Genomic DNA, 26881 nt, shown 5'->3' with positions numbered 1-26881 from the left:
TTCATATTATTAATGTTTCATTCCGATTCCACCTCCATTTCATTCAGAGTAGGCCCATCTAAAAAAAGCCTGCGAAAACTTCTCCATGCATGGATTGGTACACTGATTTTTTTGGTAGGCCTGCATAGGCTATCTTTTCAGATTTTCACATACACAAAGATTCAGTAGGAACTCAACTCTGCTGCCTATCGGGCCCCATGAGCTCTAGCTTCTTGCCAGTAGAACTAGGCCATAGTGTAATTTATCTCGGCGCACGCATTACGCACGACCGCGTAGCCTGGTGGTTGACTTGTTTAGGGCTAATTGGGAGAAAGATAATCAAGAACACGGCTGGTCACAAACAAAATTTGTGTCGGTTTTCAAAAATATAAATTCACATAGGCCTACTAGGCCTATTTTGTTTAATAAATGCTAGGCCTATGTCTCCATCCCTTTCAAAAATAGCCCAAACATCGACGAATAGGCTACCTTGTCGAAGGCTGCCATAAACGCACGGGCGAAAGTGAAAGGAGAGAAAGACATCCAAGTTCTTCTCAAATTGCAAACGCGAAACCAGTTTTTATTAACACTCCAAAATGTTGCGGTTTTTTTTTTACTTTTAAAAAAAGAAAGTTCGCCATCAGCTCTGCCTGTGTAGAGAAAGTCTCTACATTTCCGTCGTAGCCTACAGTAAACACACGCTCTTTGCCTTGACGGAGCAGGCAGCAATCGTAGGCAAGGCATATGGAATTATCAAATCCATGGCGATCCAACATTGTCTTTGAAAGGATGCGTGTCCGCAACCAGCATCCCTGCGCGCCCCTTTTTCAGCAGCGCTGTCCTATTTAAAATGTTATTGGCAATATGACTAGCCTATCAGACTAAGCAAGGGCAATGAGACGGGCCATTATAAATTGGCGCTGTTCTATCGCAGAAATGTCCTTTCCGTTCTGCGTTTTCCTTTCAATCGTTTTGGAAAGTGTAACCATATGCCGACGGAGACATAGACCATAGTCTACATTTCAGGTTATTTTATGTAAACACGCGTTTGCCTTTCCATTGAGTTTATTTAATGTCGGTAACATCTAGTCAATTTACTGACGCTGGACGCTCCGTGTTCCCTGCGGTCCAGAACAGGGCATCGGATGGAAGAGATACAGTGTAGCTAACCGCATCAGCTAGGTTACTTTTCGGTTCACACACTGATACATTGTTGCGATTCAATGATTTCCTTGGTTCTAGTGTAGAACCAAGAGAATACTTGGTGCAACTACGAGTACGTTTCGATTCTTCATTAACGGACGAAAGGCTTCAAGGCTAGGCCCACCAAACGAACGTTGAGCGCGACGTTCCCACCCAGATCCTACAAACTAGCCAGTCAGATTCTTCACACTTTGTCTACGATCTCGCGTTTTGATTAGCCAATGGAAGGCGACCATTCTAAAGGTCAGGGGGAGGACGCGTAAAAGTTCGTGGGTACCCGAATTGAAAAACAGTCCCATCGAGGCTCGGATGGTGGTAAGTTGCTCTATCGATTTCCTCAGTATATGGATGGTTATTGATAACGTTGTTAGGGTACCTTGTTATGTAAACTCGAAACGGATGCCCACACAGAATATCTCAGTGCCCACGTCAACATGTGACTACTAGAATCTGTGTTCAGAAACACGTGTTGTTTACATCAAAATAATAGAACATAGACAGGCACGTTTGACTTGCATTAGCTTATGTTTACTTTTTCCTCATTTGTAAGCCGTTTTCAATATGACGTAGGCTATCGAAGACAGGTCTTTTTATTTGCAATGTTTCAATGCGTGGAGCTGCTAGCTACTGTGACAGTGCGACAAAGTTTGAGGTTTCCAAGAGTTTAGTAGGCTACCCCCCTTTGGAATAATAGTCTATTATTTTATTAAACAGGACTGGTTACAGACTGATCAGCTGTTCATCTAACACACGTCCACGCAGTTTCGGTGCTCGTTTGTTTTATGTATATTGGTTTGCAAATATCAACTCTATTTTTAACGAAATCTTTGTAGACATTTTAAACACTGAACATTGTTTTTTAATAGACTAGCTGTGCGGATTGAAGCCAACTCGATGCATACCATACCAATTGGGAAAAAAGAGAGAAAACTAATCATTAGGCCTGCATCTATCAACAACACTTATTAGGCGTTGTAACACTTTTACCAAAACTAGATGTGGATCTCCTTTGTCCTCGTGTTGATGGGGCCCCAAGATTTAAATGCCCCTTTCCCAGAATTCAAAGTCCAACATGGCTGCTCGTCTGTTTCCTTGTTCCTTTACTGTTTTTTTTATCGGGGCTCTGGGGTTGGCCATAACTTGATTGGCCAATATTTTTCCTTCCCTTTTCTTTCGCGGCAAAGCTAGAAACAACCATGGGCTATAACCGGGCACGAGAGTTACTGTAAGATCAGATTCTATACACATTTTTTTTCTCACGCGAGCGGTATTAGATTGTTTGCATTGGGTCACATTGCCAGAATCGTCCCTTGTTGGCCAAGTGGTAGTAGGATTGATTATTCACATCAAGTGTGTCTGTTTACCTTTGCGTTGGAGAACCCATGGCGCTGTTAAAAGCGCACAATGCAGAATCGAATTGCCATGTTTGTGCTCATTAGACGTCAGCATGTCTAACAGTACTGTGTGCAGCCTACATACTACAGAAGGCAGATGGGTTCAAATGGTTGTTGAGTCAAAGAACACGTTTGTTGTCCCTTCTCTGACAGTTATCTGCTCTGTGCTTTTCTATTGCGCTTTTGTAGACTGTGTTGTCATTGCTGAACGAGTTATGCTTGTTATGTGCCTATCAAGGGGCAAGCTAATGCTGTCTTTCATTTATTACATGGTTGTCTTGTTTTTTTCTTTCCTATAGGGGCGAAGATGGTTGTGGAAGTGGAACTAGCGCCAAGTGAGCAGCTCACTGAAAATGAGTTGCTTCACTGGATTAATCAATTACTGACGTCAGGCTTCACCAAGGTGGACCAGATATGCTCAGGTAAAAACCTCCTGGATGACTTCCGGTTGATGGCAAAGTAATAATTATTAGTATGAATAGTGTCTGAATGTCTTCTCTAAATGTTTCATTGCTAAATGAATCATTTTGACTGACTAGAAACACTCCTCCAGGGCGATGGCCAGGTTGTATGTTTTTTTTTTTTTTGCAATGTAATAATTTGCTGAAGTTGTTCTTTGGGAAAGTCATTTGACTGGTTTTGTTGAGTGGTTGTAGTGCTGGGGTTAGTGAGGGGGGAAAGTGTTGCCAAGATAGGGTGACTAGACGTCCCGGTTTGACCGGGACAGTCCCGGTTTGGAGTTGTGTGTCCCAGGTCCCGAGCAAACCCTCTCGGGACACAAACATGTCCCGGTTTTGGCCACCCACTACATTGTGCCATGTCTATCGGGGTAAATATATGGAAAAGATTACATGTTTACTGGCCACAATTAATGGCAACCAGCACTTGTATAGAAAGTCTGAAGGAGTCAGTTGCGATTTGTCATCCCTCCCTCTAAAATTGATTAGAATGCAGGAAATGGCATCTAAAAAGTACGAATTTTCCTGGGGGAGGACCCCCAGACCCGCCCACCAAATATTGTCCTTCAGTCACGCACGAAGTGTCCCGGTTTCAGACTACAAAAATCTGTCACCCTATGCCAAGAGAGAGAGTAGCAAAGTGGCCAGATGACTGATTTCCTCTGATCTACAGGTGCTCCCTTCTGCCAGCTGATAAACCTTCTCTTTCCTGGCTCTGTAAACTTGGAGCGGGTCAAGTTCCAGGCACAGCAAGAACTGGACATTCTCCACAACTACAGTCTTCTTCAAGTTGCTTTCAGGAAGAATGGGATTGCGAAGGTATGATGCAGGTGTCTTTTTTTGTAGAGGAAGAAGCAATATGTTTTGAAAATCTCATTGGTTTCTGTTGGAAGACTCGTTGCTTGTTGATACTGGGAGGGAGGGGGTGGGTGATAAATGTTATAATGTTTGCAGGCGTTTCTCTACACTCAACAGTACTGTGGCTGTGACTCTGCTCTACAACAGTGTTTCCCAACCAGGGGTACGTGTACCACTAGGGGTACGCAAGCACACCTCAGGCGGTATGCAGAAAAATGTAATGATAACAAATAGTATAATCACATTGGTATAGAGGAACAGATGTAGAACATGAGTGAGAGGGGTAGTTGTCATATGACAAAATGTCTTAAGGAGTACGCGGGGCAAAAAGGTTGGGAAACACTGATCTACAATCACCAATTCAGATACGGAGTGCTCATACAGGCAATTGGATGAGTGGCTTTGGATATGGGGCCTGTGTGTTTGCAGAAGAGCTATTGCCAAGGGTGCAGGGAGCATTTGCACATGTGAGCCTCCAATTTCATGCATCCAAAAGATAATGCTGACTTCAGAATCAGAAGACTTGATACATTTACGATGTGTTTGGAGTTTGTAGACTTTTCAAAATAAGCAATTGACAAGATTGTGTTTATAATCAGTGTCAATACAACTAATTTCTTTAAACTAACTCACTATGATTGTGTTATTGACGATAATTTCAAGATTATGACAGTATGTCTAAAAGTATGCCTGAAATTTCAATGTGTAGCAGACAGTCTAACCATTTCTAACATTTGTAAGAGTTTATGTAATGGGCATGTAATTACATTACCATGCAGTGGTTGTTATGAAGGGTTTATAAAGGGTTTGTATCTTGTTTTAAATCTACTGATATGTAATTCTGACTCAGGCATAAAGCATGGCTGTGTTTTATTGTTGGGCTGGTTTTCTGTTATTCACGCTAAAGAACTTCAACAGCGTCTCTTTGATCATACAGCGTGATTTATTGTGGCGTCTCCTTATTTACAGACAATCCCAGTGGAGACTTTGATTCAAGGTCAATCCAAAGATGCCTTCCATCTTCTGCTGTGGTTCAAGGACTTCTTCAACCAGAAGTTGGATGGACAGACATGTAGTAATTTACCGTTGCCTACTCAGAACCCAAGCGATAACCAGATGGATTTAGATGGTAAGCCTTTTCTTATAACAATTTATTTTAAAGAAATGCTGGGCAACATTTTATGAATCATCTGTTAGTCAGTAGAAGACTTGATGATTTAATTCAGGGGGAATGAATGTTCTCTTGGCCACCATGTGTAGTAGTTGGAGAGCTAGAGAGCTCATCCCTACTTGAAGGCACAGCAGACCAGTTGCTGCTTGCTATGTAGTTATACAGTTGTCATGAAAGAGAAAACAGTGATTGTATGTAACATTGAAATGGTTACTTTGGTTTCCATTTTCGCTATGGTAGTCCAGGGCTCCAGACTAACTTTTTGCACTGGTTGCACTGGTGCGCCTAAAAAAATTTTGTAGGTGCACCAGCACAAAATTTAGGTGCACCCAAATGTTTTCACCACCCCATACACACACGCACCTCAGCTTTAAATAATAATAAAAATAATAATAATAACAATAGCAATAATAATAGCAACAATAATATAATAATAATAATAATAATAATAATAATAATAATTATTATTACTGCTATATTTTAAAAGACCTGGAGCCTTTTATGTGCTATAGGCTAGTCTTCCAAATGTGCTCCTTATAAAAGACATGACAGTAGGCTACCTAACTAACACATCTTGGCTACAAGCAGTTTGGCTGGTAGAAAATACCAAATTAGTAGCCTTTTGGTCAGTAGGCTATGTGTTTGACTAGTAAGATCAACATACCAGCCTTTTCTGCAATAAGGCTACGCACACGGCACAAGCACAGAGTTACAATATGAAGATAGATAGATGGATGGATGTATGGATAGATGGATGGATAGATTTTTTTTAACAAACCCTGCTAAAAATGTTATGATTTTTAAAATCATTAGACACAAATAGCCTAGCCTATGTTTACAGTGGAATCTGAGGTGAATTGGGTTTTGTCTATTTCCCCGTTTTGGAGCGCTCTCCCTCTGCATGGTATCTTATCGCTACGAACAGACACGACAGCGCTAGTGCGCTCGCTCGCTCGCTCACTCTCTCTCTCTCTCTCTCCCTCTCTCTCGTGCTGTCTCGAGGTGCATGAACGATGCCTCCGACTGATAGGCAGTATGTAGCCTGCCCTAGTCGCTATCAAAAAACTCTCACAGAATTCCCGACAGACTAGTGCGTCACCTGTTGTTTGGCCAGCTCTGCACGCGGCTGAAACGGGAAATTATCCGCACACGTCTGCGTTTTTGTGTGGCAATGTTTAATATCCGCTCAAGCCATTTAGTTTTTCCCCGTGAGTGTGACTCTCTCGTGTTTAAAATATCCTCAAGTCATTTTGCTGTTTTTACCGTGATTGTAACTCTCTCGACCGTTGCAAAACTCGAATGGTTGAGAACACAAAACTCGCTGGCACATGTGAACTCGGATAGTTGAGCGAAGTCGAACATTCTATTCTGAAACGTCGGGCTGCCTGTGAAAGAGGAAGGGGGAGAAAGCTACCGGTAGTTCAGCGGAGTTAAAGAAATGACCGCATCGACACGTTTTATTGTGTGATGATGGGCCACTACTGTAGAATGACTATTCATTTCAGGTCGATTAAAACGGCTGTTTGGTAATTGTTTTGTTCTACTGATGGCTGGTCGCACCGGTGCGCCTAAAAATATTTTTTAGGCGCACCATTGAAAAAAATGGGCGCATATGCGACCAAATTGGTCGCACTCTGGAGCCCTGTAGTCCATGTTTATAACAGGTTTTCTGAGACTATTACTAAGCTTGTCCAGTAGTACGCATGTTAAGCAGGGGTCCTTTTGTGAAATGTATTTTTCCGGTACATTTTCTTATTGCACCAATGAACAAACTCTTCTCAAAGGTGCAATGTAACGGACCACATTGACTATGGTCGACTCACTTGACAGACACAATTCCCTAAGTTAGGAATGATATTTATTAAAAATGTCACATTTCTTTTAAATAAAAAAATGTCCCTTGTATTGTTGATCTGTGTTTGTTCTGCCCACTCATTGTCCTATAGGTATTTTACTTTTGTGTATTTTCAATTTGTATTGCTCTACGGTACATGTGCCACCAACTCTACTGTAGTTAAAATATTCTTCAAGTTTACAATGAACATTTGCAAGTTAACATTGAAGCATGGTCCACAGAAGGAGCATTGTAAAACAAAAGAATATTTGTGTCTTACTTCTTAAGCCCTTAAAAGCATGGTGAAGGCATACAAGATAACAAAGGCTGTATCTCCTGAAATTCACATATTACTGTCTCACGAACATCGGCTAACTAACTGTTTTCCTGTGTTGCAGTCCAATGCCAAGATGACGCGCCCAATAAATCTGAAGATTCCTCTCCACTGAGTCACTCCACTGAGACCAGCATGGACACTTCGGACTCAACAGATTGTCCCAACTACAGCGCGGCCACACTCAAGTTCATCCAGAGACACAGGCCGGAACCATTCACCGCCTCCAGCCCACCCTTATCTCTGGGGGACGCCAAGGACATTACGGCTATCTGTTCAGACACGGCCTACTGTTTGTACGTGTATGGGGATGTGGAACTGGGAGAGGAAGAACGGGGAAATGTCATTCTGATTGGATTCTTTGACCAAACCGCTGGACAGTATTGTGTGCGGCTGCTTGATGTTATCCAGCCTGTGGAGAACATGGAAGCAACTGAGCTGACAAGTTTGCTAGAGACACTGAAGAGGTTTGATGTTCCCCTCACAAACTGTGCCGCATTCTACTGCAACCTGGATCTTGAACGGAGCAGGGCATTGACTTTGGGCCTGAGGGCAATAAACACATCAATTGTGTCATTTGGTGGCCTTGCTGTTTTAACTGGGCAGGCCTGTCATGACGGCCTTGCAGCGACAGGACTCCATGACCAGATCATAGAACTTATCAGAAAGCTGTCCTCCCATGTCTTTTCCTCGGGCAATAACGGCACATTGAGGCAGTTTTTCTGTGACTTAGCAAAGCTGAACACGGATCATGCCGTAACTACACAGAGCTTGCTCTTCATTAGGTCTGTGTGTAAGATTTCCAAGCGGTGGTCAGCGCTGACGGAATACTTCCATTCCCGGGAGGAAGGGGATGAGGAAATGGCTAGCATCCATTCCTTGCTTATGGATCGCAGACTGCAGCTCGTGTTCATGTTCCTGAGCTTTGCCTTGGAGCCTCTGGCTACTTACCAAGAGACCCTGGAGGAAGGTCCCAAGGTGGGGAAGGTGCTCCAGGACGCTACTGGCTTGCTGAAGCTCTACACCTCTAGTTTCCTCTCCCCGTCAGGGAGTGCACGCTTCCTCAGGAAGTGGGATGAGACTCTTCTTCATGACAAGGAGGAACTTCTTCCCATGCACAAGGCCAAACTGGGTCGGCAGGTTGATGAGTTTTTGTCAAACCACAAGGCAGAAGTGGCTGATTTAATGGAAGAATTTTATAAAACAACAGTTGCCTTCTACGTAGCGGTCACATCAAGTATTACCAAGACCTTACCCCTTAGCAGTGCGGCCTTTACAAATATCTCTGGCATCCTGAAACCAGAGGGTAGGGTAGTTGTGACAAGCAAAGCAGTGGTGGACATTGCCAGTCAGATAGGGTTTTGCCAGGACCCAGATGAGGTCACTCAACTCACAGATGACTTCCTTGAGTATCAGCTCTCAGACAACGTGGACATTGAGGCAGATGTGGATTGTCATTGGAAAAAAGCACTGACGAGGATGGGAAAGAGTTCCCTGTTCTCCAAACTCGTCCTCAAGTTTTTGGCTTTTCCTAGAGTCTTAACAAAGGACAAGGTCTTTGAACGGGTGTGTATAAGGGATTTAAAGTTTTGTCACTTAAAGACATTCTCCAAATACATGTTGGCTGCGACAAAAAAAAACCTGGATCTATTTCACACTGTCCTTCATGTTAGTTCATACAATAATATCTACTACAACTTAACCACTGTTGCAGGCAGGGCCCTAAATTAACACCAGCCAACTGGTCAAATGGTGAAAATTCAGTTTGGCTGGTAGGAAAGACCAACTTACTAGCCACTTTGACCAATTAGTGAGTGTGTGCTTGGCTAGTGAGATTAATATCTACTAGGCATTTTGGTTGGTGATGAAAAAAAGTTAATTTAGATCCCTGGTTGCAGGTATTTCAGGGGACTGGAGAGAGCCAGAAGGATGTGGCAGTGGTGAGAAGCACTGAAGAGGACCTGGAGGTCTGCAGCAGCACAGATGGTACGATTGGCAATCACAGATACTGCATGTCTGGTGGTCACACATCTAGAGCCTATACTACAGAGCTGGTTCAGGAGTAAACCAGGTTAAGAGGTTAACTTAAGCTGGTTATGAGGTTAACTTAAACTTAACCTGGTTTACTTCTGAACCAGCTTTGTAGTATAGGCCTGTGTTCTCATGTGGAAAAAAGGATACTTTTAATGGAAAAATGGAGAGACTGCATCATGAATGTATGAATCCTATACATTGGTTTCCCCTTAGTAAACGATCCCTGTCTGTGCGCCCCTGGCTGCGCACTCTTCAACATCTGACCTTTGGAAACTGCACTGAACTGTCACTTAAAAAGCGCTGACGTGGTTGGCTGCTCAGCATCTTGCCCCTCCTCACATCACCAATGTTTGTAAACGGGAAACCTATGTATTACTATGTATGCCTTACCATTTTGTGGTTTTCATGTTTGACAGAACTTTCTCCTATGGATGTTGACAAAGAGACTGAGGATGAAGATGATGATGATGGTAATGGCATCTGTATGATTTGCCAGAGAGCATCCAAACGATAGTCCTTAATGTTGTAAGCTTTTATTGTGGAATTCAATTCTCATAATACATTTCTGCCATTTCTCTGCTGCAGTCATAGCCACATCTGAATCCATCGTCATAGAGGATTCTGATAGTGACGAGGAGGCGATCATTTGGACAGATGTGTCTTACAACAAGGTACCATTGCTTATTTTTCTTGCACTTAATCTGTTCACTGTCCTCCTGCGATTTTTGTGTCTGTGTGTATATTTGTGTGTTTGTGTGTATCTGTGTGTCTGACAGTTGATTTTTGTTTTTTTGTTTTTGTTAAACTTCTGCAGAACAATACATCAACACCTGAGGTGCAAAAAGAAGGGTACCCATACCAGGTAGAAATTCCTCATTTTAATACAAATCAAGATTTTTGTTTGTTGCGTCTCTTACCAGCAGTACACATCAACTCTATCGTCAGTGAATGTCATCCATGGCAGCAAGTCATTATTTTGATGGGTGATGTCGTCTATTCCTAGTCCAACACTACCATTTTTCAGTTTCACAAATATGCGTGTGGAACTGTTACTGAAAGCTAACAAAATGCTCTTTTCCACTACCGGTTTTCTGGTAGGCCTACAGATCGAGATGACGCGACTCAGCCGGCACTTTTTGCTTTACAATTGAGCTGTCGTGGCCAATAGAAAAGCAAAAAAGTGGCGGCTGAGTCATGCCATGTCCAGCTGTAGGCCTACCAGAAAACCGGCAGTGGAAAAGAGCCTATTGACAATTCTACCCCCATTTTCATACATCTCTGCTCTGCAAAACAGGATGGACAGGGCTACGAGGTTGGCGAGCTGGTCTGGGGTAATGTGACTGGCTACTCCTCATGGCCTGGGGAGGTGCTGCCTTGGAGAACAAAGGATACCAAACACTCCGTCCGCAAAATCAGATGGTTTGGAGATGGCCTGGTCTCCAGGGTGGGTGTTCATTGTACTTAAGACTGTGTTTTTTTTTAACTTGCTGTATTTATTTTATACAGATTTACCAAGAAATGCTAAAAGGTTCAATTTCATTTCATGTATTAGTTTATTTGACAGGGGCCATGTACAAGACAATTCTAGTTCCAGGGTTAGCTACAGAGCTAATTCATTTACATCTGTGGTTCCTCCCTACAGATGCATATTCGTGGACTGAATCCCTTCTCTGCTTTCCCCGATTTCTTCTGCCACAAGTCTCTTGCCACCCTGGCCCAGTACAAGGCTGCCATCATGCAGTCCCTCCAGGTGATAATGCATTTTATTGTTTATACAGTGCATCCGGAAAGTATTCACAGCGCTTCACTTTTTCAGCCTTATTCCAAATTGTATTTGTGAGAAAAGAGGGAAAAATAGAAAGAGGAGCCTAGAAGAACGCCCGCACTGACTTGTTAACCAAATGCTATTGTTATTATTCTTAGTGTTAGTATTATTATTATTAGTGCAATCTGTATGTTTATTCCAATAATAATAACAATATAATTATGTAACATACACCACTTAGAACTCAGTAGATTTCTACAACAATGGAGTTCTATAGAATCTCAAACCCGCCAGCAGGTTTTGACAGTTAAGTGGTTAAGGTATATTGTTATACAATTACCTTGCACTGTACTATCTTACTAGTATAATTGTTGCAATAACAATAATATTTAATTAATTATTTATAATAACAGCACAATAGCACAACTTCACAACCGTGACACAACTTATATTCTGCAGGTTATCTCAATGGTTATATCGTTCTACTACCCATTTCTGTATTATTTAATACTAATAACACAGCAGTTTTTTCTCAATCTTGGCAATACTGTATTAGTTTGAACAGTTAAACTCCTTATTACTCTGAGTTGTATAAACTATTCAGTTCTTAAACCTTATGGTTATTTTTCTTGTGAGTGATTCCTATTGACCAGCTCTCAACATAATACAGACTTAATACTTATGAGTCTTACAATTATTTAAAATAGAGTATTTTTCACTCACCCAGTTCAGATGCTCTGAAGCAAGAGGAACCAATTCAATCACTCCTTGAGATCAGCTCCTCTTTGTATTATCTGTGTTTTCTGGATCAAAGTGACCCACAGGTGTCTATTTTCTACATTTCTCTTATATTTCTAAGTGGATACAGGATTTTCTGCTTCACCAAAAAGAAGAAGCTAGTTTCGTCTCTGTATTTGTCACCCTTGTTAATATCTTGGGTTCAGCGGAGACATTCGCCTCGCTCAACAGGAAAAGAACACTCAACTCAGAGATTATGGTTTCCTGGTTTTACACACAAAGCGATGGCCTGGCCTTGGGTCGTCTCGTGATACAGTTTCGTGGTACAGTTGGAGCTGTGCCTGGGTGATACAAACAAACTGGGTCGGGAGTCGTCTGAAAAGGTAGTTGCTCTTGTCTTTTTTTTTTGCCTTGATAGCAATATCTTTGTCTCAGGAATACCCTTCACCCTTAGGTGCCAGTTGCTTGATCCTTGAACTCAAAACTGCCCTGAATTGCTTGGTTGCTTGATCCTTGATCTCACTTGATCCTTGATCTCATTTGATCCTTGAACCCTTGATTTACTTGGTACTAGTCCAGACCTTTGTGTTAGTAAGTCTTCAAGTCCAATGAAAAAATTCTTGCCTTGAAACACCAGTGTCTAAAGTAGACAAACAAATGCAACTCAACTATATTGATATTTGCCTTTGACTAAACCAATAAATCTCTTCGAGCAGAACAAATCTTCCCCTATCCAGCGAATAAAAAATGGCTCTACTCACCAAGAACACTGTGTCCTTCTATCTGATGCATACTGTATCAGTCCTCTGTCTCTGTGAAGCAGTTTCCCTACTCCACGGTTTGTATGACCAATATTTAAAGAGTCTTTTCAGAAGAGAGATCCAAAAAATAGCACACTATATGGTTCAAGTTTGCGAAACGACCAAACTGGTCTTCGGTTTATTGACTTAGCAATAGCAGGTTTACAAGAATCCAATACAAAGTAGTAAGAGGATTGAATAAGTCCTCTACTTTTTAAGAGACAGGGTTCCCACAGGTCATGGAATTTCCTAAATGTTTTTCCAGTCATGGAAAGTCATGGAATTGTACCATTTTGCATGCACAGTCATAGAATATCATGGAATTTTCTTAACAGTTGTGTAAAAGAAAAAACTTTTTTGTTTGGTGTATAACATTGTTTCTTACTGGTTATACTACAACGCTTCGCCAGAGACAGTTTAGTTTTGTGCTGTAATGTGCAACATTTTAGAATGCAATGAGCCCACTGAAGTCTGGCGGTGACTCGGTGTCGTCTCTAGGGGTAAAGATAATCTTCAGTTTTCACACTTCTTTTTACCGAAATGGTCATGGAAATTCTGTTTTTTGGGTCTGGAAAGTCATGGAATTTTCTATCTGAATTTGAGTGGGAACCCTGAAGAGAGTGTTCTACAGTCAACAAAAAATAAGAACTTAGAGTTCAAAAGAAATAAGACTAACAGCAGCGGCAAAATATAAGTCAAAAGCGCAAAAGCATTCAATCAGAGCTCTACAGAAAAAAGTAGAACTAAAGGGCTGTACACACATGTCGCCACTAGTTACTCGCTCAACGAATGAAGTCAATAGAATGTCAATGTGTTCGAGCGAGACTCGCAGACGAGTAGGCGAGTTCTGTACAAGCGATGCGATGTGGGCGGATCCCGAGTTGAAAATATTTTAACTTTGAGCGAGGCGAGTAAGCGAGTAACCAATTGGAATGCAGAGTTCGGTGCTTCTCGCCTGTTCATTGGCAGTTAAAGCCGCGGGAACTTTCAACGAACGTTCCATGAAAGAGTGGCGAGAGGGCGAGCAAGCGAGAAGCTAGTAATGTGTGTGTACGCCGCTTAAGGAACCGCTGTCTCTCTCCTCCGCTAAAAGCCCCATTTCGCAATTGTCCCATAACGCAGCATACAGGAAAGGGGCCCCAGCGCAGAAGAGAGAAGAGCATCGGCGACCAAAGGCAAAAAAGAAGCCAAAGGAAGCTCGTTCTCTAGTTTTACAGGGCTTTTTATAGGAGTTTTTTGTGGTTGATATCATCCGGAAGTTCTTGATATGGTCAAGGGGCCGTCAGGGGATAACTCTCCTCCTGTCCCCCTCTCTCTCTCAACTCATTGAACATTTTTTCCTCAAAAAAGCCCAATGATGGCTATCTGCTCTGGTCTTTATATGTCTGTATGTCTAATGGGAGTAACTTTAGCAACTTTGCGTTGTTGTTTATGGGCAGACGTCTTTTAGGCCTCTCCCGAAGTTCCAATCTTTCAACAGTATTAAATTAATCTCTGTCCTCAAAATGTAACATAAACACCTCATTATGACCATTTTGAGCTGGAAGGCCAATGTATATAAAAAGAAAAAAAATAATGATTGGAATAGTTAAAAAACTGGGCCATGAATCTACAATCCATGACAGTTCAACATTATTGATGGAATTATGGAAATAAATCAACTTTTTCATGGTATTCTAATAAAAAGGCCTGGAGCTGTATTTTATTTATTTTTAAGGGGGGCATTGGCAGGGTTTTGATGAGGTCAATGGGGTGTTAGGAAGTGTATTATGAGGTCAAGGGGGATTTTTTTTTAAAGGCTGAGAACCAAAACAAAACTATCTATCTATCTATCTATCTATCTATCTATCTATCTCTCTCTCTCTCTCTCTCTCTCTCTCTCTCTCTCTCTCTCTCTCTCTCTCTCTCTCTCTATCTGCCCCCCTCATCAGACATGACAGCATGACAATCATGAAGTAACGAAGATGGTTGGCAGTTCTTCTTAAGTTCACTGTCCCTGGGTCACTACAGTATGCTCAAAATTCATCATTTAAAGATGGTTTTAGCTACATTTTCTCCCATGGGAGACTATGCCCCCAGACCCCCTTAGTATACAACATACAACACTGTCCTCCAAAAACACCACTGCACACCACACCTGCGTGCGCACCGCTGCAGCACACGCGCCGCTCCGTGCCACCGCGCCACGCCGCACTTTTCTCACCTTTTTCACCCCTGACCCGTTTTCATGCCTGATCTAAAGCAAATTTATTTATCTTGGTCTCATCAGACCACACAACATGGTTCCAGTGATCCATATCCTTGGTCTGTTCATCTCTCTTGAGACCAAGATAAACTAATTTTCTTTAGATGGCGTCAAGCATATGTGGTGGTAAACAAGTGAATTTTACAAAAAAGTGCATCATCTGGCTAGTCAATCATGGTTGTGGGACGTTTGGGGATGTATGAATGCCATCAACATTGGAAATCTGAATTACACCTAAAGAAGCATGCATGTCAACATGCACTGTGACTACAGAAGCAGATCATGATACTCTCCATAGGATTTCTTTGTTTTTTATATTTAATACATTTTCATAAACTCTCGAGAACTCTTTTTTTCACATGGTCATAATAAGGTATTTATGTTAGATTTTGAGGACAGAAAGTAATTTAATACAATTTGGAATAAGGCTGTAACGTAATAAAATGCGGAAAAAGTGAAGCGCTGTGAATACTTTCCGGATGCACTGTATACCAACGCCGTCCCAAGTTTTTCCAAGACCACAGTCTTTCTCCGAAGTGGGTTGTGGTGTCGCATTTGTAGTTTAGCTAACTGATGGACCTGCTTGTGTGCTTTCAGAAAGCCTCAGAGCGTTCTGCGAAGGAGTTCTCGCTGAGGACTGACAACAAGGATGAAATTCTCCGGCATATGCTAGATTGGGCTTTTGATGGGTTCAAGCCCTCTGGGCCAGACGGCTTCAAGCCCAACGGCAAAGTTATACCCACAGGTACGTAATTAAGAAGTGACACTTAAGTGTGAATGTACAAGTATCTGTGTACGACTCTAATTAAAGCTATATTTCTAAATACATTTTCCCAAAATTGCAGAAAAAACCCGCAAACGTAAGAAGCGTGTGAAAAATCATCCACCACCACCCGTAGACGGTCAACAGAATGTAGATACCCCATCCACCTTGAAACAAGTCTCTGTGTCTCTGAATAAATTGAACTTGGCAAGTAATGCCACGAAAAAGGAGAAGAAACCGCTTGATGGATCTGGAACGAAGTCTCCTAGTGTGCAAAAGCGAGGTCGTCCCAAGAAATTGACACCTGGGCAGAAGAAGGAGAAGTCTCTGAAGCGATCCTTGGACAAATCCATGGACAAATCTGTGGACAAACCCACGGAAAAAGCCACGGAAAAAGCCACGGAAGATCAGCAGGAACCAGAGGCAGAACCAGAGCCAGATTTCACTAGAGGTGAGTCCTATGCTACCTTCCTAACAAATGGGCACTCCTGCAAGATCATTTCATGTGTACCATGCTGTTTTAAGACTAAGTCGCCACTGAATACCGGTAATAGAATTGTTTTTCACGTCCCAAAATTGTTTTTCAGAGGAAATGGTGCAGGAGGTTTTGATCAAAGGCAAGAATATTGAAGGTAAGTAAACATATACAATCATTATTTTTATCTTTGTTTATTATATGGTGTGACGTCATCGGTCGAATGCTCCATTCATTTCAACGGGGCTCCCCAACGTTCGCACGTCTGTTATTTTTCGATAACGGACGGGTTGGTCTATAACAGACCGCTGCTGTCAATGGTAACAAGACTTTTCACTGCTAAAGCGACTTTTCAACAAGACTCTAATCAGCTGCTGTGATAGACAACACTTGTTGTCCTGGCTACCTAGCTGTTGCCTAGCGGTTTTCCACAACGGCACTGTTTTGTTTTGCGCAGCAACAATCTTAACATTAAATAGGCCTAAAGAAATGTCCCCGCCATGTGTGAATCATTTAAGTATATCCATATAATAAGCGGGTTAACTTTCGGCGAGTCGGTCGCTTTGTGGAATAGCAGCACTTCAGAGAGAACGCTCCGCTCCGCGTCGGGGTCTAAAGATTCTCTCTGTCGTGCTGCTATTCCACGGTAGCGACCTTCTCGCCGAACGTTAACCCTTACTTAATTGACACTTTGTTCACATTTGTCAGCTGTTAATCTTGCATGAGCTTGTATGGACCTCCATCGTTCATTTGTATAAATGCCCCCATATACAAATACCATGCACAAATACCACCATCAATTTCTAAGTATTCATCATGGCTTGGAGATGAACACTTACCATACATGAATGGATGGAATGTCTCCATGAAAATGTGATTTTTTTTGTATTCATAGACGTCTTTGTCTACAAAAAATATTCTGGTCAGACCAGTAAATATTATTTTGTTTATGAGAACGATCAAACTTGTGAATTGTCAGCGTATATTTTTAATAAATAACCTGTTAAAATCACACATCGCATCTTTTAAAATGAATACAAATTTTACATCCAGTGTGCGCACTGCCTACTACCCTTGGCATGCATGCATTTAGAAAGTATAGCAAACAACAATTGGAAAACAAGTTGACAGAATTTCAGACAGATGGATGTATATATGTATGTGTTTCACTGCTGACAAATAAAGTAAGGATAAGGATATACATTTAATATACCTTAAACACTTTGAAAACTTTATAGGGTACAACTTAACGCCTCCAATTTATGTTATCACCAATGACTTAAATAATAAAGAACAAAATCAGCATCTGCATTTTATTTAATTGTTGTACCCAACCTTAGACACAGTCTGTTGGTCGGTGAGAAATTTTGTCTTTTGGAAGTGTTTTCCCCTTACTTACAAAGGCCTGCTTACCCTGCTCTTTCACTTCTCTTTCTCCTCCCATGAAGACTTCTGCCTGTCCTGTGGAACTTCTCAGATTTCCATCTTCCATCCATTATTTGAAGGTGGCCTTTGTTCAAAGTGCAAGGTCAGTTTGGGTTGGCACCACTCTGGTCAATCTTGATCTTTTGTGGACATCATGTGCCCTATTGGTTGGTGTTGTAAATTGTTCTTTTGCATGCACTCAAAGGTTTAGATCCCGGACCAGTACATGTTTCTTAATATTACCAATCACAGTGGACTTGCCTGATTTTTTTGACAGGGATGGCGCCTGGGTTCTTTCCTTTTTACAGTATATTGCATAGTGCAGTTTGAGAGGAGATAGGGCAGTAATGGGTGAAAGAGAGAGAGGAGGATCGGGAAAAGACTTCAGTCCGGAATCGGACCCGGGTCTTTGCCGTAACAGTCAGTGCGCTAGCCATTTGAGCCACAGCTGAAGCCTACAGGGAATGAAGCAAAACTAAAAAAAATAAGCTGTGTCTAGGGGTGGGCGATATGGCAAAAAAAGTCATATCATGATTTTTTAACATAAAATCTTGACTCCGATTTTAAAAAAAAATGTTTTATCACAATCTTCCATTGAAAAAATAAAAACATTAAAACAAAAACAGTCATTTTAAATACTTGCAATTTGTAATCAGCAATTCATTAAATGTAAACACACTAATGACACTCATAAAGTGCACAATTGAAATGCAATAATGTAAATAATAAAAGTGAAGACAACAACACTAAGTAGACATCACTCTGATACTGATAGTGAACATCCTCACTGCAAGACGATATATATGATTACTCCACTTTGGCAGATTTGAGATTTTCTTTTTCTCGTCATATTGTCATATCGCCCACCCCTAGCAGTGTCCATGACATTGTGAACAGTATGTATCAGTTAAGGGGAAAAATGAGGTTGACAAATCATGTTGAAGAATTCACAGATGCATGACTTCTATGTTTTACTCAATTTGCAACTCTTGTCTTGTCCCAGGATAATTTCACTGAAACACTTTATCGCTACGATGAAGATGGTTATCAGTCCTACTGTACTGTATGCTGTTATGGATTGGAAGTTATCCTGTGTGGAAATCACAACTGCTGCCGGTACGTTTGTGTGGCCTTCTGCATTCATGTATTTTCCATTTCTCTCTTATCACCATTTGGTATGGGGGCTGGCAATTAAAAATAATCTAATCACTACTTGTATTCAACTATAATATTTCTGATAGATGGGTTGCAAATGAACATGATTCCCGTTTGAGAGTGATCACACAGCTCACAGCAGAGCACCATTTCGCCAATACTATATGAACTGTCTGAAAACAAATGTCCTTCCTGTGACTCCATAGGTCATACTGTGTGGACTGCCTGAATATCCTTGTGGGCTCTGGTACCTTTGAGAAGCTGAAGGAGATGGATCCCTGGATCTGCTACTTGTGTGAGCCCAGTTCTGCAGGCGGCTCACTGAAGCCACGGCAGGATTGGAGCATCCGGGTCCAAGAATTCTTTGCCAATGACAGTGGCTTGGCATTTGTAAGTTATCGCAATAGCAAACACAGTAGGATTTGTGTAGTACATCATCATGCATAACTGTCATTCAATGTGCTAAAAAGAAAAGAAAGAGAAGCGGGTTTCAGCATTTGGCAGCACAATGGCGAAATGCTTTTTCACCCTGCCTGGATTTTACCCTAGGCACAACCAGTAGAGGAAACTGAGGATCTAAGATATATTTTAGGATGATATTGCTTTAGCATATCTGCAGTATATCTAAGGCCTAAGTCATTTATCAGCGACTTATAGAATAACTCAATTCTAGATTTCACTGTAAGTTGGTGTATGAACAATGTGTTAACTTTACAACTAAAGAGGATGTTCATAGTAAACACAACACAAATACACACAAATAAACACCCACACATGTTGGGATGTTTTGAAGAACTGTCGCTGCAAAAGCTATGATCATTCATAAAGCTGCGATGGGGACATTGCCAGTGAGTTCAGTATCGCGTTTGTTGAAACCTTTTTAATAGAATGTTTTTTTTTTATTTTTTTTTATAAACTTTCAGGAACCTCATCGAGTTTACCCTTCTATACCAGCGAACCAGCGACGGCCTCTTAGAGTGCTCTCCTTGTTTGACGGCATAGCCACAGGTTGGTCTCGCTCACCTTTTAAAGGTTGTTGGTAAGGCTGTAACGATATTGCATCGAACCGAGGGATCGCGGTACGCAGACCCACGAACCCCTATCGCGAAGCTTCCTCACAGAATCGCGATGTGCCCTTTTAAAGTTGTTACCCCTCAGTGTAGAACATAACATGCAACATACAGGCAAGAGTTTGCATAAGCGCTTAAAAAGACCAGTAGAAAAAGGGCGCACACGTTCGAGTAACAGTTCCATTCACCCCTTTCTCATATATAACATGCTCCTTCCAACCAACACGTTGTTGTTATCCATTGCCTGAGCAACCTCCGTGAGACGAAAAACTTTGGCAAACATCGGAAGGTGAAGGCCAAGGCCAAATGAACAACAGACCAAGAAGGCTTTTATAAACGTGTCAAGATTTTTTTACTCATGCATGGGCGATGTATTGCGAGTGGAGTTTGACGTTGGAGCGGAGAGAGAGAGAGCGCGAGAGAGCGAGCGCACGAGATGCTCCGCCTGCCTATAAACCAGCCTGGAATCGCTTGTAGGGAGGTGCCTTAAGTCGGACGAACGTTGAGGTCGATAGGCAGGATATTAGGCAGCATTATTTCTTCCCACATTAATGTAAGGCTATATTGTAAAATTACCGCCTACATAAGCAGAAAGCATGCTCCATTTCAGCCTCTGCATTCATTCTCGCTCTTGATAAAATGTCAAACCACAAAACAAAACGAACAATGTGTGCGTTACGTAGCAGTGAGAACTAACTGAGGTTCATTTCGAGTTTTGATTGTAGGCTACGTGCAGGCGCTGCTGCACGATCAAAAAAAAGCTACGGAAATATTTAACTTAATCAAAATTAAGTGTTGCATTTCTTTAAGTAACCTAACTTAATACAACATATTTCCTGACGATATAGGCTATGGCCAGTGTTGTTTTAATGTTTGGATATTAGGCTAATTAAAGTAAGACAGCTGCCAATGACTATACACCCTGACCATCTCTCTCTCTCTCTCTCTCTCTCTCTCTCTCTCTCTCTCTCTCTCTCTCTCTCAACATATGGTCTTAGCCTATTTATAAGCCTTTTTCCTTGGTGAACTAATATCCCTAATATCCCTTATTATATGATGTCAACACCTGGGAACAGGTTGCAGTAGCCTATAGGCCTATCTGCAACATCATTCAGCCGTGTAAACCTACAAAATTAATGCAGGCAGGTAAATGCAAAAAAGATATTAATTACAAAGTATATATATAATTTATTCCTTCTTGTTTTTTTTCTTACATTTTTTTTTGTGTGAAATCGTGGGGCATATCGAACCGTGGGTCATATATCGTGATACAAACCGAATCGTGGGTTGGGTGTATCGTTACAGCCTTAGTTGTTGGTATAATGATCATGCTGTATCTGTCTTGAGGGGTATACTAAGAAGTTGGTTCCGGAGTAAACCAGGTTAAGTGAAGAGGTAAATCATTAAATAGAAGAGCTGGGGTCCTTATTGTCTTCAGAAAATGAGGACTCCAGACTCTTCTATTAGATGATTTCCCTCTTCACTTAACCTGGTTTGCTCCTGAACCAGCTTTGTTGTATAGGCCCCTGGTGATGGGGGTCCCTTGTTTGTTTGTTTTTCACTTTTCAAAATGACAAACACGTCACATTGAATTGGAGTGTAACTTTATGGCTTTGTTTATTTATTTTTCCTTTTTAAGGTTATTTGGTCTTGAAAGACTTGGGTTTCAAAGTCGAGACATATGTGGCATCTGAGGTTGATGACGAGTCCATTGCTGTATCTATGGTGGCCCATGATGGAAAAATTGAGTATGTGGATGACGTGAGGGCCATCACGAAAGAACACGTAAGTTAGTGGTGTGTTTTTTTTGCAGCCTTTAAACCCAACTAATCCAATGTGATGCTTCAAATTTTCCATTTTCATGGGATTTTCTATCACTATGAGGGTACTAGGTGGTCATGAAATAAATGTGTAAAATGATCTAATAGCCTTTTAGTCATTGATATATCAATGGCATTCATTTCGTTCAAATCCGCAAGGAGTGGAAATCGCTTACTGGTAGCTGATACAACAAATTGTTTATTGCATTAAAGTGATAACTAGAAGCACTCAGACAGTGAGAACCTCCGCCAAGGCCATAGGATCACTCATGCCATAACGTGTTTGTGTTTGTGTTTGTGTGTGTGTGTGTGTGTGTGTGTGTGTGTGTGTGTGTGTGTGTGTGTGTGTGTGTGTGTGCGCGTGCGCGCGTGCGTGTGTGTGAGTGAGTGAGAGAGATATCTATTAATATGAGGCCTACCTTATGTTAAGAAAGCTATGACATGGAACTAGTAGGCCTATTTGGCAAATATTTACTAATAGATATTTGAAAATCTGATATTGGGAAAAGTCAGTGCCTCACCAGCCATAAACGTGACCGCACGTCACTGATCTACACGCTGTGGAATCCTATGCCTATAATAGAACTAACAAAATGTGTGATGCAGATCACCACCAAAATGTTATCACTTGTTCCTTTTGTCATTTCCAACAACTCCATAAAATTTTATCAAAATCGGTTCATAACTTTTTGAGTTATCCTGTTGACAGACAGACAGACAAACAAACGAACAGACAAACAAAACGATGCGGCTGAAAACATAACCTCTTTGGCGGAGGTAATATTAACATCAATAAAAGTGCTACCCACATGTGCAAGTTCATTTAATAAAATGTCTCTCTTCCAGATTCAGAAGTGGGGCCCATTTGACCTCCTTATCGGTGGAAGTCCATGCAATGACCTGTCCATTGTCAACCCTGCAAGAAAAGGATTATTTGGTAGGTTCCCATGTTCTCGCTCATATTCATTTGCCTGTCACATATCGAAAATTCCTACCATAAGAAAGTATTATAAGTAAATACATTAAGTCAAAGCAGTACGTCTTGTCATAAGGCATTCCTTGGCGGAGGTAATAATAATTATAAAGAAACTTGAAGCAACCGCACAGGCACTCGACACCTTTTTTTATTCTGCTCTCCATGTGGTGGCACACTTAGCATCAGGTGCAGGTCAGCCAATCAACACAGTTGTGAAATACAACCATTATTGATCCATTACAGTGTCACATTTGCTCTGTTATGATGTAAACCTGGTCTGTCTTCACTGTCCTTCAGAGGGAACCGGCAGGCTGTTCTTTGACTTCTATCGAATCCTCAACATCTTGAGGCCCAAAGAGGACGACCCAAAGCCTTTCTTCTGGCTCTTTGAGAACGTGTCCTTCATGATGCATCGGGACAAAACGGACATCTGTCGTTTTCTGGAGGTGACGCTCTTTGTTTCAGTGGTTAAATGGAATGGTAAATGGACTGTATATAGTGCCTTTCCACTCCTTCGAGCACTTTTTTTTCCTACATTTCTGAAAATAGGGGTCGGGCCCACTGGTGAGTCAGTTCTGCGCCGTTAATTATGAGGGGCACCTCTAAGCCAAAAGTGCCCGAGCCATTTCTCCCCCAGTGCAGCCCTGTCAGCTAGTCTTGCATGACTGACAATGCAACCTGTGTGTGTGTGTGTGTGTGTGTGTGTGTGTGTGTGTGTGTGTGTGTGTGTGTGTGTGTGTGTGTGTGTGTGTGTGTGTGTGTGTGTGTGTGTGTGTGTGTGTGTGTGTGTGTGTGTGTGTGTTTGCAATGCATTGCAGACCTGATTGTTTAGCTCAGTATTAATGTTGAACGTTCATGATGAGTGAGTTTTGCCTGACTGTCTGTGCAATCCTTATGTGTGTTTGCAGTGCAACCCTGTTCTTATTGACGCAGCTAGAGTCAGTCCTGCCCACAGGGCTCGCTGCTTCTGGGGTAACCTTCCCGGAATGAACAGGTTTGTGAGGTTTCATTTCAGTGGGTTTGTAATGGGCTTTATTTGTTTCAAAAGAAAGAAGTTTACCACAATACTTATTTGACTTTTTGCTTGTTTATTCAGCTCTGAATAAGCAAACAAAAAGTCAAATAAGTGTGCGCGACTATATTGAACACTCTTGTGTTTACCAGCACTTAGGAGCTGTGCATGGATCTTTGAACTGGGGCTTTATTTGTTGTTCATCAACACAATGTACTTCAGTAGATGGCTATGTGTCGTATTGGTCTTTATTGGATATTATTTGTGGGTGTTCTTATGTTGTCTGTCTGAGTGAAATTCTGTATGAATTACTATGTTATCAGGCCCATCATTGCCAGTCAGAACGATAAGCTGAGCCTTCAGGAATGCCTGGAAATTGGTCGCACAGCCAAGGTCAGTAAATTGTCCAAATATGTACATGTGAACAAACTTTGATAAACTTCTGGTTAAGGACTAAGTCCAAAGAGACCGTTTATCTCAAGTGTTATCTTGGGTGAAACTTAATCCTAAATTTGTGAAAGAGAGGAAAAATGCCATAATTTCACCAACTAACAACATGTTATGCTGAATTGTTTATCATAACACTCTATTCATTTATAATGTCAAGTGTCATCATGCACACATTTTACCTACTAAAACACCTTTTTAATTCCTCATATCAAGTGTCAAATGTGATCATGTATACATCATTTTATTAACAGTTTACCAAAGTGCGCACCATAACAACAAGGTCGAATTCCTTGAAGCAAGGCGCCAACGATGATTTGTTTCCCGTGACCATGAATGGAAAAGATGACAATCTGTGGATCACAGAGCTAGAGAAGTAAGTTAAATTCAGAGATTAATAAATATGTTTAATTTTTTTAAAATGTGGCACAACAGTAGACCAAATTATGGCCTGTCCTGTGCTATCTGTTTTCTTCTGTGTGCGTGTTGTCTTGTTGCACATTTGGTTGCCCTTTTTTGGGGACAATAACAAACCTGCGGCCCACAAAGCAGGTTAAGTTAAGAGGTAAAACATCTAACAGAAGAGCCTGGGGTGCTCATTTTCTTTTTTTTTCTTTTTTTGGAGTCCTGGGGCCTCATTTATCATCAGTTCTTAGAATGCCTTCTAAATTGTGTCCTATGAATGAAATATAGAATGGTCGCAAGTACAGAAAATTTGGGATTCATTAAGCGTGTGTTGGCTGCTCCTACGCACACCTCTACATGATAAATCCCACATCTTCCAAATCACTGTGAACGCGCGCACTCGGGGTAATTTGCATCCCAAAATGTCTCCAAGTAACCATATATGGTATTAAAACACATTCAAATGCATGTTAATTTGAAGGCGCCACCCTGTTTGGACACACATGAACACACGTGCCAAACGAAGTGCTGGTGGCAAGTGCTGCAGAGCGGCAGAAGTGGAGGTGCTTTTGACAGGAGGACAGTGTTTCAAAAGACGTGAAAGAAGGAGACACACATGGATGTAAACACTGCCAAATAGTACACCGTCATACTCCACTGCAATTCAAAGCATACTGTATAGGGCATGGCCAATATTATGTGCAATTTCATGTTTCTTCCACTCGCACGCATGGTCTGGGGTGTGCGTAGATTTAGCCATGTTTCTATGTTCAAGTACATGCTCATAAATCCCACACTTTGCTCAGGAAAAGATGGCACGCATGTTTTACTCACAGATTTGTGCCTAATAACGCTTGATAAATGACCCTGGACTCCAGGCTCTTCTATTACGTAGATGATTTACTTCTTAAATTAACCTGCTTTACTCCTGAACCAGCTTTGTAGTATGGGACCCTGAACTTGAACTTCAGACTAATGTTTTGCTTTTCGCACTTTGCCCTTAGAATTTTTGGCTTTCCGAAACACTACACGGACGTCAAGAATATGGGCAGGCAGCAGAGGCAGAAGGTCCTGGGGAAGTCCTGGAGTGTTCCGGTGATCAGGCACCTCTTCGCCCCTCTGAAGGACTATTTTGCCTGTCATGACATGGCCTCAGTCACCACCAGCAACACTGTGGGATGCTGAGTAGTGTCTGCTGACAGAAAATATGAATTTGTATACTTTTAACTTTTTAAACATTTTTTTGTAAATAGTGTCCATAATGTAGTATTTTTTAATAATGAATGCAATTGTTTGGTAGTGATTTTTTTTAAACTCGTTAGGGTTTTACTGGGCTGTGATTTTTGTACTTGCATTTTGTATATTGCCGTATTTTTTTTTATTGAATGCTCAGATCAGGGATGGGCAACTGGAAGCCCGGGGGCCACATGCGGCCCGCTTCCTCACTCAGTGCGGCCCGTAGATAAACCATATTTAATAATGAGCAAATAATGAGCAGACTTTTATTAAACCACTAGTGAGTCAATATGTTGAAATTATACTGTTGGCTGACAGAGGACGAATCTGCAAGTTGTAGTCAGATCCGTGGTCACCCGGCCCTCCGATGGTCAATATGAAAAAGATGTGGCCCTCCTTATCATGAAAGTTGCCCATCCCTGGCTCAGATGATTATTTTAATGATGTTTTAATCTATCCATTTATGTGATGGGTCAGTTTGATTTTAGTATACACCTACTCATTTGCAATTAATTTATGATCTTTTAAATCTATTTACAGGAACATGTTGACGTGCTTGTGTCAGTTATGAATCTGTTATTAATTGGCTTCACATGCATAATCACATATTTGTAATGTTGTGTGAGATTTTAATTTATCCATGTAATATATCTTGTGATATTGCTGTACATGGCAGTCGTGACCTAATGGTTAGGGCTGTGGACTTCGGTGGGTTGCAGGTTGGAAACTGAAGTGCCCTTGAGCAAGGCATGTAATTCCATATTGCTCCAGAGACTGTAACCAGTACCTTGTAAATAATTGTGAGTTGCTATGGACGAAGTGTAATGTAATGTATAATTGTACATGTTGGTTAGGTGAACAAGCTGGTGAATCTCAGGAGTTTGACTATGCTTAAGATTGCATTCACACTAACTAAATATATACCTCCAAATACATTGCTGGTTTGAGATAATGAATCGGTGTGAAATGTGTTTTATTTGAGTTAGGGTTCTGTATCATAGTCCATCAGGAGAATTTTCAGCCCGTTTTTGTCTGCTTCTTGTCCTCAGACTGGAGCCGGGGGTTCTTTTCAATACTCTTACTCTTCCTCGTCCTCGGTCTGTGCTTGTGGCCTGTGTATGCAGTCAAGTTGGCAAAGCAATTTGTTGCACTTTGTCAAAGCCAGTGTGGGGAGGGCTTAAATGTGCACTGTGTTATATTTTAGAAGCTTTTTTCCAGAATTCATGCCGCCTATTTATATATATATGTTACCTTTTTCATGATTACTTACACCCACCACCAAAT

At 41.4% G+C, this 26881-nt stretch overlaps 1 protein-coding gene across 1 annotated transcript; it reads left to right on the top strand.

The window, feature by feature from the left end:
* Positions 1–1173: 1173 nt before the first annotated feature.
* On the top strand, positions 1174–26553 carry LOC134456735 (uncharacterized). The gene is made up of 25 exons (XM_063208252.1): positions 1174–1497; positions 2876–2998; positions 3708–3853; positions 4862–5021; positions 7296–8797; positions 9130–9217; positions 9682–9735; positions 9851–9936; positions 10080–10127; positions 10560–10709; positions 10908–11015; positions 15411–15558; positions 15659–16027; positions 16164–16208; positions 17500–17579; positions 18480–18592; positions 18838–19021; positions 19555–19639; positions 21341–21486; positions 22368–22458; positions 22795–22943; positions 23406–23491; positions 23833–23902; positions 24211–24332; positions 25366–26553. Exons 2-25 carry the CDS (start codon positions 2884–2886, stop codon positions 25544–25546), a joined length of 4326 nt encoding a protein of 1441 aa, XP_063064322.1. The 5' UTR covers positions 1174–1497; positions 2876–2883; the 3' UTR covers positions 25547–26553.
* Positions 26554–26881: the final 328 nt, after the last annotated feature.

The sequence above is a fragment of the Engraulis encrasicolus genome, chromosome 10 (genome assembly GCF_034702125.1).
Source record: "Engraulis encrasicolus isolate BLACKSEA-1 chromosome 10, IST_EnEncr_1.0, whole genome shotgun sequence".
NCBI lineage: Eukaryota > Metazoa > Chordata > Actinopteri > Clupeiformes > Engraulidae > Engraulis > Engraulis encrasicolus.
Note: the sequence above shows the minus strand (reverse complement) of the source record. Positions and strands in the feature narration are given on the sequence as shown.